General features: G+C 45.7%; 1 protein-coding gene across 7 annotated transcripts; it reads right to left on the bottom strand.

Moving 5' to 3' along the window:
• Positions 1 to 333: 333 nt before the first annotated feature.
• On the bottom strand, positions 334 to 10607 carry pabpn1 (poly(A) binding protein, nuclear 1). 7 transcript variants are annotated; one of them, XM_035414814.1, is made up of 8 exons: positions 10152 to 10607; positions 7927 to 8035; positions 7413 to 7480; positions 7107 to 7213; positions 5551 to 5638; positions 5152 to 5306; positions 3780 to 3887; positions 334 to 839 (listed from the first exon to the last, which is right to left on the bottom strand). In XM_035414814.1, exons 1-8 carry the CDS (start codon positions 10284 to 10286, stop codon positions 644 to 646), a joined length of 966 nt encoding a protein of 321 aa, XP_035270705.1. In that variant the 5' UTR covers positions 10287 to 10607; the 3' UTR covers positions 334 to 643. The 7 variants fall into 7 exon arrangements, with proteins under 7 accessions (XP_035270705.1, XP_035270706.1, XP_035270709.1 ...); XM_035414815.1 differs by having other exon boundaries at positions 3780 to 3886; positions 5151 to 5306; positions 7413 to 7477; positions 10152 to 10606; XM_035414818.1 differs by lacking the exon at positions 10152 to 10607 and adding an exon at positions 9750 to 9902 and having other exon boundaries at positions 3780 to 3886; positions 5151 to 5306.
• Positions 10608 to 14283: the final 3676 nt, after the last annotated feature.

Raw genomic sequence — 14283 nt, 5'->3', positions numbered from 1 at the left:
AGGCTATAGTGACCCATCCATCTTTCAGTAACATTCAGTCTTCTGCAGTCAGTTTTCTAAATTTACTAGATTGCACAACCAGGCACATTTCTAATCAACCTTTGTTTCCTAAGGTGCTTGTAAGAAAAAGGGTGAACACCACTAGACACACGCCGAGATAATTTTTACACAAGGTCTTTTTTATTTTATTTTTTTTCTAAGTACAGATTCTTTTCATGGGTTAAAAATAAAAATAAAATTAAAAAAGCAAAACATCTTTTTTTTTTTTGTTCAAACCCTCTCCCTCCCTCCCTGCCCCAAAAGCACAAACCCACTCCACGTCCTCCCGTCCCGTCCCCCCTAAATAAAAGCCCTGTCCCCTCGGTTTTAAATAATTGATGCCTTTACCCCCCCTGTGAGTCCTCGCAGTGCAGTGGCTGCACTATACTCTGAGAAGATGGGGGCCAGGGCTCTGGAACCCCCCCTCTCTGTACCTGCCATCCTCTCTCTCTTAATTAAAACAGCGGCTGCTATCTTCGCTCTCTCTATATAAATATCGGTGTGGGGCTGTGTTTGCTGTGTGCGGGCCTCGTGTGTGTGTGCGCACGCGCGTGTGTGTCTGTGTGTCTGTGTGTGTGTGTGCGTGCGGGCATGTGTGTGTTGCTCAGCGCTTGTTGTTATAGTAAATCCCCCCCGCGGTGGGTCTGTGGTCCCCCTGACCCCCTCCCCCACCGCCCCACACAGACAGGATGGGGTGAGTGTGCATAGCGGGTGCGGAGAGAGAGAGGGACGCTGCCGAGACAGTGGGGGGCGCCGCGGCCACAGGAGGAGGGGTAGTCAGCCTCCACTGGTCCTGAAACCTGAAACGACAAGAAGTGGTCTAATATACAGAGAAAGAGGGAGGGAGCGAGAGAAAGAGAGATGGAGAGAGGGAACACAGAAAGAGGAAACAGAAAAGCGGCACAGAAAAATGAGCGGTGGAGGTGGTTTTTAAAAAAAAAAGAGAAAAGGTTGGAAGGGAGCGTGACCTGATCAAAACAAAACAAAACAAAAAGCAGACCTCTGGCCATGCATTCTACAATCATGAATGTTAGGAGTACTAAGGGGAGTACATCAGAGCTCTTTCCCAAAAATAAAAACAAAAACCCTGAGACCCCACCTAAAACGTGTAACCCACAGAACAAGCAAATGGTCCAGTCCTCCTCAGACCGTCCCAGGCTTAGAAGATCCTGGACACAGCTAAGGAAGGGGACCGGGGGAGTGGGGGGATGGATGAACAAAAGTCATGAGTAAAGGGAGGCAGGGGGATAAATTCAGACATCAGAAAAAAAGGGTGATACAAGACACTCCCAGTACCGACAACTTAAAACTATTTAACTTCCATACAAACGATAGCAATACTTTTTCCTGTCGTTGCTGTGTGTGTGTGTGTGTGTGTGTGCACGGACAGTGCACGTCTCACAGCCAGACGAGGACACACATCTGCAGCCTGACATTACATCGTCTTCTCAGAGATCCGCCAAAATCTCCGCCATGGCCGCCAATACCTTACCAGAGTGACCGCACCACCTCCGCACACGCACGCAACACACAATCGCACACTGCGGCCAGTCTGTCTGTCTGTTTCTCGCTCCAGCAGAAGTTTTTTTTTTTTCTTTTCTTTTTTTTGTCTTTTTTTTTTTTTCTTCTGGTTGTTCTTCCATTTTGGGGGCATTTTTCTTTTTTTTTGTTGGGGGGAGGGAGGTGGAGTTTAAAGAGGGGTTGAAAGTAAGGGGGTTGGGGGGTTATTAGTAAGGGGAATACCACGATGTCGATCGCCCTCGGCCCCTGGAAAAGAGAGAGAGAAAAAGAGGGTGAGTTTTTTTTGGTCGACTAAGAAAGACGGACACTGATTTAGGACGGTATGTGTGTCGGGGCAAAGGGGCATTGAGGTCATAAATGCCAAAAAAATATATAGTGTAACAATAGATTTCATAATGTTGTTGGTATACAAATATTTTAGTATATGAGACTGTATACCATCTGAATGTTATCAATATTGAAAACGAAGTTGACAAATTAAGATATGTGACAATTTCAGGTGATTAATGATTAAAGTTTTGATTGTGATGTTTAATCAAATCTGATCAGATTCAATTTGCAATCAAATGCGAGTGCCTTTGGCACATATAGTGATAGGGAAGTATGGGGAGAGTGGAAGTTCTCTCTCTCCCTCTTTCTCTCTCTCTCTCGTTCTGTGAGGGCAGCTCCTGAGGTTGCTGTAGGGAGAGATCCTGAGGACACCCCAGCACCCCAGCCAGCCCCACAAATGCCTCCATCAGCCGCAGCTGCCCGCAGCGCGCTGGCAGGACTCACCGCAGCACCGCGTAACCGCAACCGCAAAAACCCGCAGCGCGCGCCCAACTGCCGACGGGCTCTGCCCAACGCAGACACCAAACCCAGAGAGCCCTCGCCAAACCTAGGGACCGCCTACACGCACCACACACACACACACACACACACACGTGCTGGTCACATTCGCTGCCCCAGAGAGCCCTCGCAAAACCTAGAGACCGCCTAAACGCACCACACACACACGCGAACACATTCGCCGCCCGCTCGCAAGGCAAACACTCGCCACACACGGTACCACCAAAGCCAAGAGCGTACTCCTCACACGCGACCACCAGATGCAGACTGCTGCTTCAGAGCAAGGAGATCGCGTCCTCAGTCTCTCTCACTCACGCACACACACACACACACTTCAGTCAGCACCATGGCCGTGTGCACACACCCAAACTCACGATCACAGGTCACACTCAAATGACACAAACCAGTGGCTAGAGTGGCGAGAGATTCAATATCAGGCTGCAGGAATGAACCCTCTTTTCTGGGGGAGAAAGCTGTCCACGTGGCCCAATGAGAGCGTGCGTTTGTCTGGTGTGCCCGCACACTTAACTAGCACCTCTCAGTGCGTGTTTGAACATTTACATCTTTTAAAAAAAACCAAAGATTTCATGTGAATGGTACAACAAAAATATACAGAATTACTAATGGAATACTCAGAGTGCATAACTTCCTCACGCATTTAGAAAATGCTTCCAAACTTTCTTCAAAATGCAGCCTGTTCAATGTCCAAGCATTGAACAGGCTGCCAGGTAAGGAGTTTATCGGATCTAATCGTTCAAATAATTATATATGGATATAATGCTGAGAAGCACAATATGAAATGTATTGTACAAAAACTGATTAGAAAGTCAATGACATCAATACAAATTGATCAATAAAGTACCCACAATTGACTTTGCACCATATCTTCACTTTGTATATCCTCCAAGTTCTATCTGCATGTTTAAGTCAATCAGCAATTTGCTCATCTGATCTGGATGAGCTCATCTGAATTTGCCTGTCCTGTTTGCTTAACTCTGAAAAATGTTTGCTTTGATCAGCCAATCAAATTAACCAAAATAATATGTAGTATTACATACTTCTTTCAAAAAAATCTATAGATACTGGCTATTCCACTTGTAATGTTTTTTTGTTGTTCCACAGTAAAATCTGAATTGGTTCATAAAAATCCACACCTGTAGACTTAAGTATATTTCAATAATATATCAAAGCACAGAAATTTACATTAGCGGGCAACGGTTATCCGTAGATGGCAGCGGACGGTGCGGTGTTGTCTTCTACGGGCCTACAAGGCGTTCTGCAGCTCACTTATCTTTCTCAGTCAGTACAAAAGAAAGATGGCCACTCAGCTCCAATATGGACATCGCCACAGCTGTCCGTTTGAGAGCGGGACGGGTACCTCCTCCCCTCACCTCATACTGACAGACACTGCTGGACAGACTCTCCAGGGAGACACCCCAGACTCCCACTGCACAGCACTTTGATCCACCTCAGGTTTTGCATACATAGGGGGCGGGCTTTTGTACAGATTGAAAATACATAACACAGATACCCTTTAAATGTCACCGGCAAAATAAAAGGAAAAAATAAATAAATAAATCCACTCCCTAGCAAATACCAGCCAAAATTTTTACCTGCAGAAGCAGCCACCAGTCAATTTCAGCCATAACAAAACTGAGCATTGGACATCAAACTTTGTAATAAAGTAATGCACATCATAAGACATTTTCATGTCTAGAACCTCAAGATAATCTCAAAACTCACCAACTGTGGGTCATTGTTAAACCAACAACATGATATCAAAACCAACAGAACTCTTAAGAAGCACATACAAAGTGCCAGCTAAGGCAAGAGGAGAACTTTCTGGAATACTCTTCCACACAGTACCCATTTGTAGCAGAGTCCTCCAAAGACCTCACAAAAACCCAAGATCTGTTCGCCATGGAACTCTTATTCCAAACAATAAAACCCAGCAAGCCCAGGAAGAGCACGACGTAACGCACGTGTGCAGAGGAACGGCCAAGGCCTCGGGCCGCCGCCCTTAAAACGTGCGCTCGTTCGTTACCGCGGCCGCCGGGCGGAGGAAAAACCCGGCGGTCGCCGACCGAGGACGCGTTCCGCTCCAACTCGTACAAAGAGCCCGCAACTCATGCATGTAAAACCGGCGTGGATCACACTGCTGTGCACTGAGAGTCTGGCCGCCTCTCCTGAAAACATTGCAGCTGCACCGCACTCCTGACTGCGCTCGCTGACTGCGCTCGCTGACCCCTGCAGCGCCCGATATCCAGCGCTAGCCGCTAGCCGCTTCCCTCTTCCCCGGGGCTGCTTCTCAAGGACACAGTAAATGCCTTTCCCTGGCCACTCGGTCGCGCACCTCATTCTAAAACAGCGGCACACAAGTCAATTAAGCACATCTCTATCTGCGATGCATTCTACATGCCAACTACAATGCATAGCAGCTACATTCTAGAAATAATTACTGCAGTTTCCCCTCTCCCACCTCTCCCTTAGCGGTTTAAAAAAAATAAGGCAAAGAATTTGACACACTTAGTTCTGCTGTTGACTAATTAAACCTGCCAGTCTCTCGGTCTCTCTCCCTCTCTCTCTCTCTCTCTCTCTCTCCCCCTCTTTCTCGCTCTCTCCATCTTGGCTCCCCGCAGTCTTCCTCCACCTCGCGCCCTCCGCGGCCCGCTCGCCGCCTGGCCCTAGCGCTACCCCTCTGTGCTTCATCCCTGGCTCTTTCGGAGGCGTGCCCGGTAGCCTGGGCCTCGGCGTGCGCCTCACCTGAAGGCCCGTCCTCTGCCTCTGGGCGGCGTGTATCCGCTGTAGTACCGCGCCCGGGACGAGGCGAAGTTCCCTCCCCGTGAGCGGAAGCGCGCCCGGGGGAACCCGCGGTCTGTGGTGCTGATGCCCGGCCTGTTCGTCCTCTTGGCGCCCACCTGGTGGGGGGGGGGGAAACCTTGTTAGTCACGGCCCGCTGCCACTGACAGACAAAGCTTATGCAGAGCGCTAGCCACGAAAGGCATTTGGTATGCGTCGCCCCGGTAACAAGCCACGCCCCTAGCCTTTTACCTATGACCTCCTCCTCATTTAGTCCCTTTGTTCTGCACTCCCCCTGGGGAGGGGGGAGGGTAATTTGACACCCTCCCCTTGCCCGCTGGTACCTCTGTGCACCCCAATCACCTTTATCTGCCTTCCTCTAAACAGGGACTCGTCCAGAGCCATGGCCGTCCGCACTGACTCCTTATCTGCAAATTCAATATACGCAAACCTGAAACAAAACAAAAATAAATAAAAAAATCAGTACACTACTTTCATGTTCCATCACTTTCAACAAGGATTTTAAACACAAGTTCATGCTAAAAACAGCCCACACTTATATAACCCATCACATCAAAACTGGACACAGTGTGCATTACAACGCAAGTTACGGTCATTATTTAGTATGGATGTGTTGTAGATGTGTGTTGACAGGGAAAATGGCATTCCAGTCCTCAGTATTCTGGCTTTTATTTCCCTTGGTCTTTATTATATCATTCCAAGACAATTAAGATAGTGGAGAGGTCTGCATCTCGCATCTATAACTTAAAAGATAGTAATATTCTAAAAAAGGAACAAAATTATTAGCTGCTTTGCATCAATACCTTCACCCTTGTAGCCTTTGTGACAAAATGAAATTTGTCTATGACGACAAAATATCAATGATTACCAAGTTTCTAAAATGAATCCTTTCAGAAAAAGACTACTCATATAGAACAGAACACTCAAGAATGTGTCCTGGAACTGAATAAAATTCAATAAGACCTTTAATTTTAGAGACAACCTCACTTGTTCCTCCTTCAAATAGAATACACTGATTTGATAAGCTGGGAACAGTTCAAACTTACAATGCGCACTACAGGCAACCTATTAGGATACAGACATCCCACTTCCCCTTAAGGCACCCCTTAGAGCCATTTGCAATGCACATTTACATGCAACAGTGTACTGGTTAATGATCAGCCCCGCTTAATGCATTTATACAGCACAAATGTGAATATTACAAGAAGGCCTAAATATAAACTTGAACCAGGCATTATGTGCAGAACTATGACTGCCAGCCTCTGTGGAGCAGGACTACACTGGGCAAGTACATCAAATGCAATGGAAAGAATGCTAAATTATTCACGGTCTCACTTTCAGAAGAGGGCCACGTGTTGAATGTTGAAACACAACGTTAAGTGGCAGACACCTTGAGGAAGAACGTGCCGAAGCAGAGCTCCCTTACTAAAACTGTACTAAGACCAGTTAACTTCCCTCTGCACAGCAAGACAGGGAACACCTTTAGGTCAGTATGTTGCAAAAACACTCACAAGTGAGTGAAACAGAAAAATGGGGATTTCTTAACAGTAAGCTTATCAGAAATGTGTAGTTATTATTCAAGTATTAACTTACTAAATTGCTGACAGATACTAGATTGCACTTGCTTCATTATGAGCTTGGAATAGCTTGGGAGTGCCTCTATACTGCATGGAATCAGAATACTGACACTTAAAGGCTAGTGAAGAACAGTATTCATATATACGATAATGGCGGCCCAGAACTCGGGTCAGAATAGGAACAGACGCCAAAGGCAATTGTGCCATGACCACGGGTATCTGTGCAGTGCAGGAGTTCTATGTGATCCAGCCTCTGGCACTGCAGAGCTTGGGTGGCGGGGGGCGGCGGTGCTGCAGGAACGCAAGGGGGCAGGTGCGTACCCTTTGGGATGCCCAGTGAACTTGTCACACAGGATGGTGACTCTGTTGACGGAGCCGCAGCCGTGGAAATGAGCCTCCAGCTCCTCCGCCGTCGCGCCGTAATCCACCTGAGGGAAAGACGCCAGCAACGCGCTCACACACACGCCGCAGACACACAACCTGGCTGCGGAAAACGCCGGAAATAACAGACCGGGGTTCACTCGCCCGGATTATCATGCAGATTAAAATGTAAGCTGCTATGATCTACATGACACAAAATAAGTCCATTCATTTGAAAATATTTAACAAAAAGCAGTCTCAACTCACATTTCCTACGTAAATTGACCTCCCGTCGGCCTCCATCTTCTCCTCAATGGACATGATGACAGGACCTGCTAAAGACAGTCACAGTAAGTACAGACTCAACACTCAAATCCATCAACAACTTGCTTATCAAGAGAAGAGTGCGAGAGTCACTGGATCCTGTCTCTCCCTTTCTGAGGTGAACTCCCCCCACAAACAAAGCCCCCTTTCACCAGATATGTCAGGGTTGCCAAACCCTGTTCCTAGAGATTTACCGTCCTGTAGATGATTTTCATTTCAATCCTAATTTGGCACACCTGATTCTGCTAATTAGCACCTCAACGAGATATCCTGCTGTTGAATGAGGTATGCTTAGTTATGGTACCAGTGAAAACCAACAGATAGATCTCTAGGGACAGACTTGGCCAACCTGGCTCAATTCTTCATGATTATGCTCTATGCACGTTACTCCCAGTGTTCCAGTTTTGTTCAAATACTTTTCTACCCCCGCATCCTTCCCCCACCCTCCCTCTCTCACCAGGTGGAGGGCTCAAGTTCATCTGTTTCTCCACCTCGTTCTGTAGCTCCTTCAACTTCTCTGCTTCCTCCTCCATCTCTCGCACCCGGGCTTTAATCGCCTCCAGCTCCTGCAGGGAGAGGGATATGAGAGAGAGAGAAGCACGAACAAACCAATAAGCAGTCAATCAGAAATGGAACATTCAAGAACAGCAAACAATGCACAAGCCCATTTGAAGAACAGCTTGTCCCAGTAGTTCTCATGTTAACAGACAAAACAAATTGCTGACAGATGGGCAGATCTGAAAAACTTCTGCCAAACAAATACATCCCCTGACTAATTATTCTACTTTATATACACAAGAAATTATGTGATAACTGGATATCTCACACAATGATCAGGTCTAAAAAATACACATGATACACAGCTCTTATTCTGTTCTGGAAAAATGAACAAAATGTATTCCTTCTGAGAAACTGACATGTCTGTTGTGTATGGCATACTTCAGAAAACAAAACTGCCAACCTGTTTTAAGCTTCATGAAACGTACAAAAAAATCATCATCGCTAGGTACCAGTCTATACCGCAATATATTTATTCGCCAAACAGTTCATAAAGTAGAGCCTTGCTCGCCGCTATGCCTAAGGTCTTCTGCGTGCGTGATGGAAGCCCATTTCAGCACACACTTCATATGCTGATCCGGCTCTCCTTTCAGTACTGCATTGCAGAGCAGCGCGAGCAGCTACAGCGCTGATCTATTGGTACTTTGTAGGCTCGTGCACAGTACATAGCATTTAGATCCAGCCCAGGTCTTCGGAATTTCACAGCGGTTCATTTGATGTCAACCACATGCCCTGGGGATAACTGTAAATTTTACCGCTTCGGGAAATAAATAACAGGAGAGCAATAACAGCTATCAAGCTACCGATAAAAATCGGTACATGACTAACATACAATTGTCGCATCCTCACTGTATTTCCTTTCTCTCCCCCTTTCTGCCAATATGCGAGGGTATGACAGCCCTGCCCTAGAATTCCGCACAACCCCCCCCCCCCCCCCATGCGCACACCACCCCTTAATAATTCCACATGAATACCTTAGCGTCTCCACCCCTTCACCCCCCCCCCCCCCCCCCCCAAAAAAAAACAATCAGCTCATATGCAAATCTACCAGGTAGACAAATCTAATTCCTATAAGGTAACCAAGCACACATTGCAAGGTTAAGCCTTTCAACGGCATATTCCACAAGGCTACAATGTTACATAATTAAACAATCTGTTTTAAAAATGACATTAGTCAGAGGAGGAAAACTTCCTCCCCATCAGTCAACTGGCACCCTAACAAAATTCTATCCACTCATCTGTCTGTCAGTTAAGTTACCTGGCTGGAAACGTTCAGTTGTTCAATATCAGGATATATATCAAGCTAAGTACGGACAGCTCTCTCATTCCGAATCTGTGCTTTTCCTCCCAAATGGCAATCCAGCTACGTAAACCGCAGATAAAACTGATTGCTTTCTTTACCTGTGGTGACCGCAAAGTAGCTACCTTTACCTAGATAGGCGGCAAACTATAGGCTAGATTGCAATTTATCAGAACTAGCTAACTGGATGGTGAATAGCTAGCTTCACATCGCTGCAAAAACCGCACCTAACAGGGTAGCTTTGAGCTAAGGTTACATATTGCAATTAGCAAGAAAATTGAGAGCTAACTAGCACTCAATATTCCACGTATTATTTTCGCAAATAACGAACCAAGTTAACTGATCATCTGCAACTATTTAAGAATATATTGTGCAGCTGATTAAATGCGCGATATTTATGGAGTGAAAGGAGGCGTGTTTACCGTGAGCTCGTTCCTCCTCTGCGGTTAGACGGACTCACACTGCAGCGGCAACTAATGGCGGCCTGTCCTACCCTCGCCCCTGTCTCTTACATCTCAGTCTCACATTTTTGCGACGAAGCTTTTTCCCCCCCACTAGTCAGGCAACTCTGGCGCAGAGAAACCAGCACCGCCGATGCGCCAACATGGCCGCCAACGCCACGCATGACACCAGCCATGGCCATCTTACTTATTTGCGTGAGCCACAATGGCGGATAAGCCAACCCGGGCGAGAACTGTTGCAACGCGTGCAATTGCGTTAAATGACACTACTCATGTCCCATTTCTGGTGTTATTATAAATAGCATATAATCTGTATTCGGTTAAGAAAGAGGTTTTTTTGCTGTTATGCTGCTGGTCACTCACCGGGTCCTCGATAGCGGCCTCTCCCTCTTCTAGTCCTGGTTCTTCGTCACCCACACCGGGGTCCTCCAGCTCCGGATGACCAGTGTCTGAATCCAGCATCGATTCCTCTGCCAGTCCGTTTCCGAACTCCGCCATCTCCCGATTCCCGCTGGTCCGACGTACCTCGTGGCTAAAACACAGGCCCCGACTCTCACGGGGGGAGAGTGAGTGGGGCGAAAGAAAAAAACGGCGGAAAAACGCCGTTCGGTAGCGTAGCGAAGTTAAAATGTAAAATTAAAGGCCAGCTTCCGTAGCTTTTCCAGTTTTTCTGATGAGCTGGTCTCGTTTCGGCTTAGGTGCTTGAAAGGGGAAAGTATATATTTTATTTACATGAAGATATATACATAGAAAAAACGGAGATTCTCCTCTCTAGCGCCGTGTAGCCAGAAACAGAAATGGAAGCCGGGGGCGGGGCTTCACTACACTGCGGTCGGAAACTCGGAATCTCATTAGTCAGATGAGCATTCCAGACACACCTTAAGGAGAATTCAGACTCTTCCATTGGATTGTTGGTAGGTCATTTGTATTTTCTCAGCAATTTGGCCCTGCAATTCTGACTTTGGTTCGATTGAATTTATGTCAATCACAAATTTTATAATCCAACCCTCCCTCTGGTCTCATTTTTATTCTCCTCCTGTTCCCATTCAGGAACAGTGTCCACTTCATCGACCTTGCTTTGGCTATGTGTTACCGTTCTTCAATAAAGACCTCAAGATGAATAAAAGAGTTCTGTTCTTTACTCCGATTTGTTCGTCATTCAGTTTCCCCGAATATTCATGTCTCTGCAACTGCGTATATGTTGGCATCAGATTTGACATGTGTTCTGTGGGAGATTTCGTATGTATCAGTAGTGTCTGGAAGTTACATATCATGCTACATATTTCGTCTGTTTAGACAAATAAACTGACGCATATCTGGAATATACCAGAGGAAACTGTAGTACTCTTATTGTGCTTATTTATTCCATTTTTGGTTATACAAGAAGCTAGCTGGCTCAGGCAGGTTTCAAGTGCAATGGAGGGTTTTGTAATTACTAAAGTTTCTGACGACCAGTCGCAGGTTTACATTAGCTGGTGTATAGGCATTGGGGGCATGCGGTCAAAAGAAAATACACTCAAGGTAACTCCAAAGTACCTTGTACAGCGATTTAATGGTTTAAGAATTGTCACGTGACTGCATGAATTTCTCTGAACAGCATATGCTTTACGAATGTAATGTAATTCATGACTAATAACATGAGGAAAAATATGTTATTCCGCCTTTTCCTTTCGTGATTAAATTATGTATTTCAATGAATATACCCATTAGTGTAAGAATCTGACTGATGTCATTTTAGCCTAGATGTTCTTTAGATGTCAATATATCAGTGCAGCTGATTTAAATACCATAACTCGTCTGTTATTATGAAACAAAATAATGCAATTGTGCCAGTATATTTGAAATAATGACTAAAGTCAATAATAATGTTGTGAAGTGAAAATAATTAGCAAACATTTAGCACTGTCGCTGGGTTTGAATCCTGTCTGGGGCCTTTCTGTGTGGACTCTGCATGTGCTCCCCGTGTCCATGTGGCGTTTCCTTCAGCAACTCCAGGTTCCTCCCACAGTCCATGCAGGTTAGGTTATTTGCATGTCAGACATGCAGGTTAGGCTAAATGGAGAATCTAAATTGCCAGTAAGTATGTGTGTGTAAGTGAATGGTGTGTGTGCCCTGCAATGGATTGGCGACCGGTACAGGATGCATTCCTGCCTCTCACCCAATGCATGCTGGAATAGGCTCATTACATTACAGGCATTTGGCAGACGCTTTTATCCAAAGCGACGTACAAAAAGTGCATTTCATGGTCATAGACAACTACTAAACACAGGTTCAATAAGATACAATACTTATTTTGTACAGCTATTTCTAGCCAAGAACACAGTTTAGTTTACACAGTGAACACTATTCTGACCTAACCTCTGCAAAGCCAACTTGGCAGAAGAATAAGCTACAGTATTAGGACAAATACAAATTACCAAAAAGTGCTGGGATGGGGCAACATGTAACAAGTGTCGTAAAAGGGGGGGGGGTGGATTTAGAGTGAAATATACAGCGTGGTGGAAGTTAGTCTAGGTATAGTCTGAAGAGATGAGTCTTCAGGCCACGGCGGAAGATGGGTAGTGAGGGGGAGGTTCGGAGAGGGACGGGGAGTTCGTTCCACCACTGGGGAGCTAGGGTGGAGAAGCTCTGTGATCCCTTTGGTCGGGTGGGAGGGGTTACAATGCGCCCTGCTGCCGCGGAGCGGAGTGGTCGAGCAGGCACATAGGATCAAATCATGTCCTGCAAGTAGATGGGGGCTGTCCTGTTGGCTGCAGTGTAGGCATGGGTCAGGGCTTTGAACCGGACCCTGGCAGCGACCGGTAGCCAGTGGAGTGATCGCAACAGAGGAGTGACGTGGAAGAATTTGGGAAGGTTGTAGATGAGTCGGGCAGTGGCATTCTGAATCATCTGTAGTGGCTGTATGGCACAAGCTGGCAGGCTTGCAAGGAGAGAGTTGCAGTAATCAAGGCGAGAGGTCACTGTAGCCTGGACGAGTAGCTGGGTAGAGTGCGTTGTCAGGTATGGTCGAATTCTTCTGATGTTGTACAGAAGGAATTTGCAGGACCGTGATGTTGCCTTGATGTGCTCCTTGAGGTCCAGTTGGTCATTCAGGACCACCCCCAAGCTCTTGGCAGAGTGAGAGGCAGTCACCGTGGTGCCATCAACCGTGATTGAGAGTTCACGTAGTAAGGAGGTCTTGCATGGGAAGAGGAGCAGCTCAGTTTTGTTGAGGTTGAGCTCCAGGTGGAGATGTCAGCCAGGCAGGAAGATATCTTATCATCGACCTGTGTGGCCGAGGGGGGGAAAGAAAAGAAGAGTTGCGTGTCATCTGCATAACAATGATAGGAGAAGCCATGTGAATTAATAACTGAACCAAGAGATTTGGTGTATAAGGAGAACAGCAGAGGTCCCAGTACAGATCCCTGCGGCACTCCCGTAAAAAGGGGATGAGAAGCAGAGGCAGACCCCTTCCAGGTGACCTGGTAGGACCTATCTGCAAGATAGGAAGTGAACCAAGACAGGGCAATCCCAGCAATGCCCATCTCAGCCAAGGTGGAGAGCAGTATTTATGGTTGACCATGTCGAAAGCTGCAGACAGGTCAAGAAGGATCAGGACAGAGGAGAGGTGTGAGGTTCTTGTTTAAAGGCTAAATTACTTTAACCCTTTAAACAACAGTAAATGTTATGTAGATTCCTGAAATTAAATTTAAAAAGTCATATCATTGTAGATTTTGGTCAGTTAAAAAAAGTTCAGTGATATGCGGGATTCTTTTCAATAATTCTTTTAAAATTTCCTTGACCCACAGTTGAATATCTAAACAGGCTCAGGATGTAGTATGACAAACATTCACACTACATCTGCTATAAATTGGGGAGAGTAAAGAGAAATCTGGTTTGGAGGCGGATTCATCTCTGCACAACTCTGCCTCATTAGTCATTGGGTTAGAGGTAGTTCTACATTTTATAGTTTAAAAATCTTTATAGCACTACTGAGCTGTCTAAAACTGTATGCAGTTCAAAATGTAAAAAACAGCCATAAAAAGTCTTGCCATGAAAGTTAAATTCCAGAACTACTGTCTGGCAGAATCTAGCTGTATACGGCTAGTACAGTCTAAATGACAGCTGTGTCACAGTGTGCAGGAAGTCTAATTGAACTTCATCTACCCATTATTTATCTATGCCATCAAAATTAACTTACCTCCTTTAATTTGTATAACAGACTGTAAAAGTGCCCCTCAGCAAAACAAACTGGAATGAGTGTATTATCAGAGTAAACAATGTAGCCAAAAAATAGATAGAACCTTCAGGAATGTACTATTCAGAAAATAACAGAAGAAACTAGAAACTCTTCGAACAATAAATCAATTTTTAAAAACCATATACCTGCTGTTTACATATAATTGTGCATACATTTTAAATGACATGGTTACTACCATGAGCCTACAGGTTATACATATAAATGTGTGTATGTTCCAAATAACACGGTCAACTGGACTCTTTACAATTTGAAGAC

This window comes from Anguilla anguilla, chromosome 4 (assembly GCF_013347855.1).
Source record: "Anguilla anguilla isolate fAngAng1 chromosome 4, fAngAng1.pri, whole genome shotgun sequence".
Taxonomy (NCBI): domain Eukaryota; kingdom Metazoa; phylum Chordata; class Actinopteri; order Anguilliformes; family Anguillidae; genus Anguilla; species Anguilla anguilla.
The sequence above is the reverse complement of the archived record's forward strand: the minus strand, read 5'-3'. Positions and strand labels throughout refer to the sequence as shown.

What these genes read in the sequence shown, in the direction of transcription:
- pabpn1 (XM_035414814.1), bottom strand. Translation starts at nt 10,286, where the DNA reads ATGGCGGAGTTCGGAAACGGACTGGCAGAGGAATCGATGCTGGATTCA. An exon ending in TTAGAGGAAGGCAGATAAAG is followed by an intron (nt 5,307 to 5,550) that starts GTGATTGGGGTG and finishes CCCCCCCACCAG; the next exon opens with GTGGGCGCCAAGAGGACGAA. An exon ending in GGCAGAGGACGGGCCTTCAG is followed by an intron (nt 3,888 to 5,151) that starts GTGAGGCGCACG and finishes CAATCTGTACAA; the next exon opens with AAGCCCGCCCCCTATGTATG.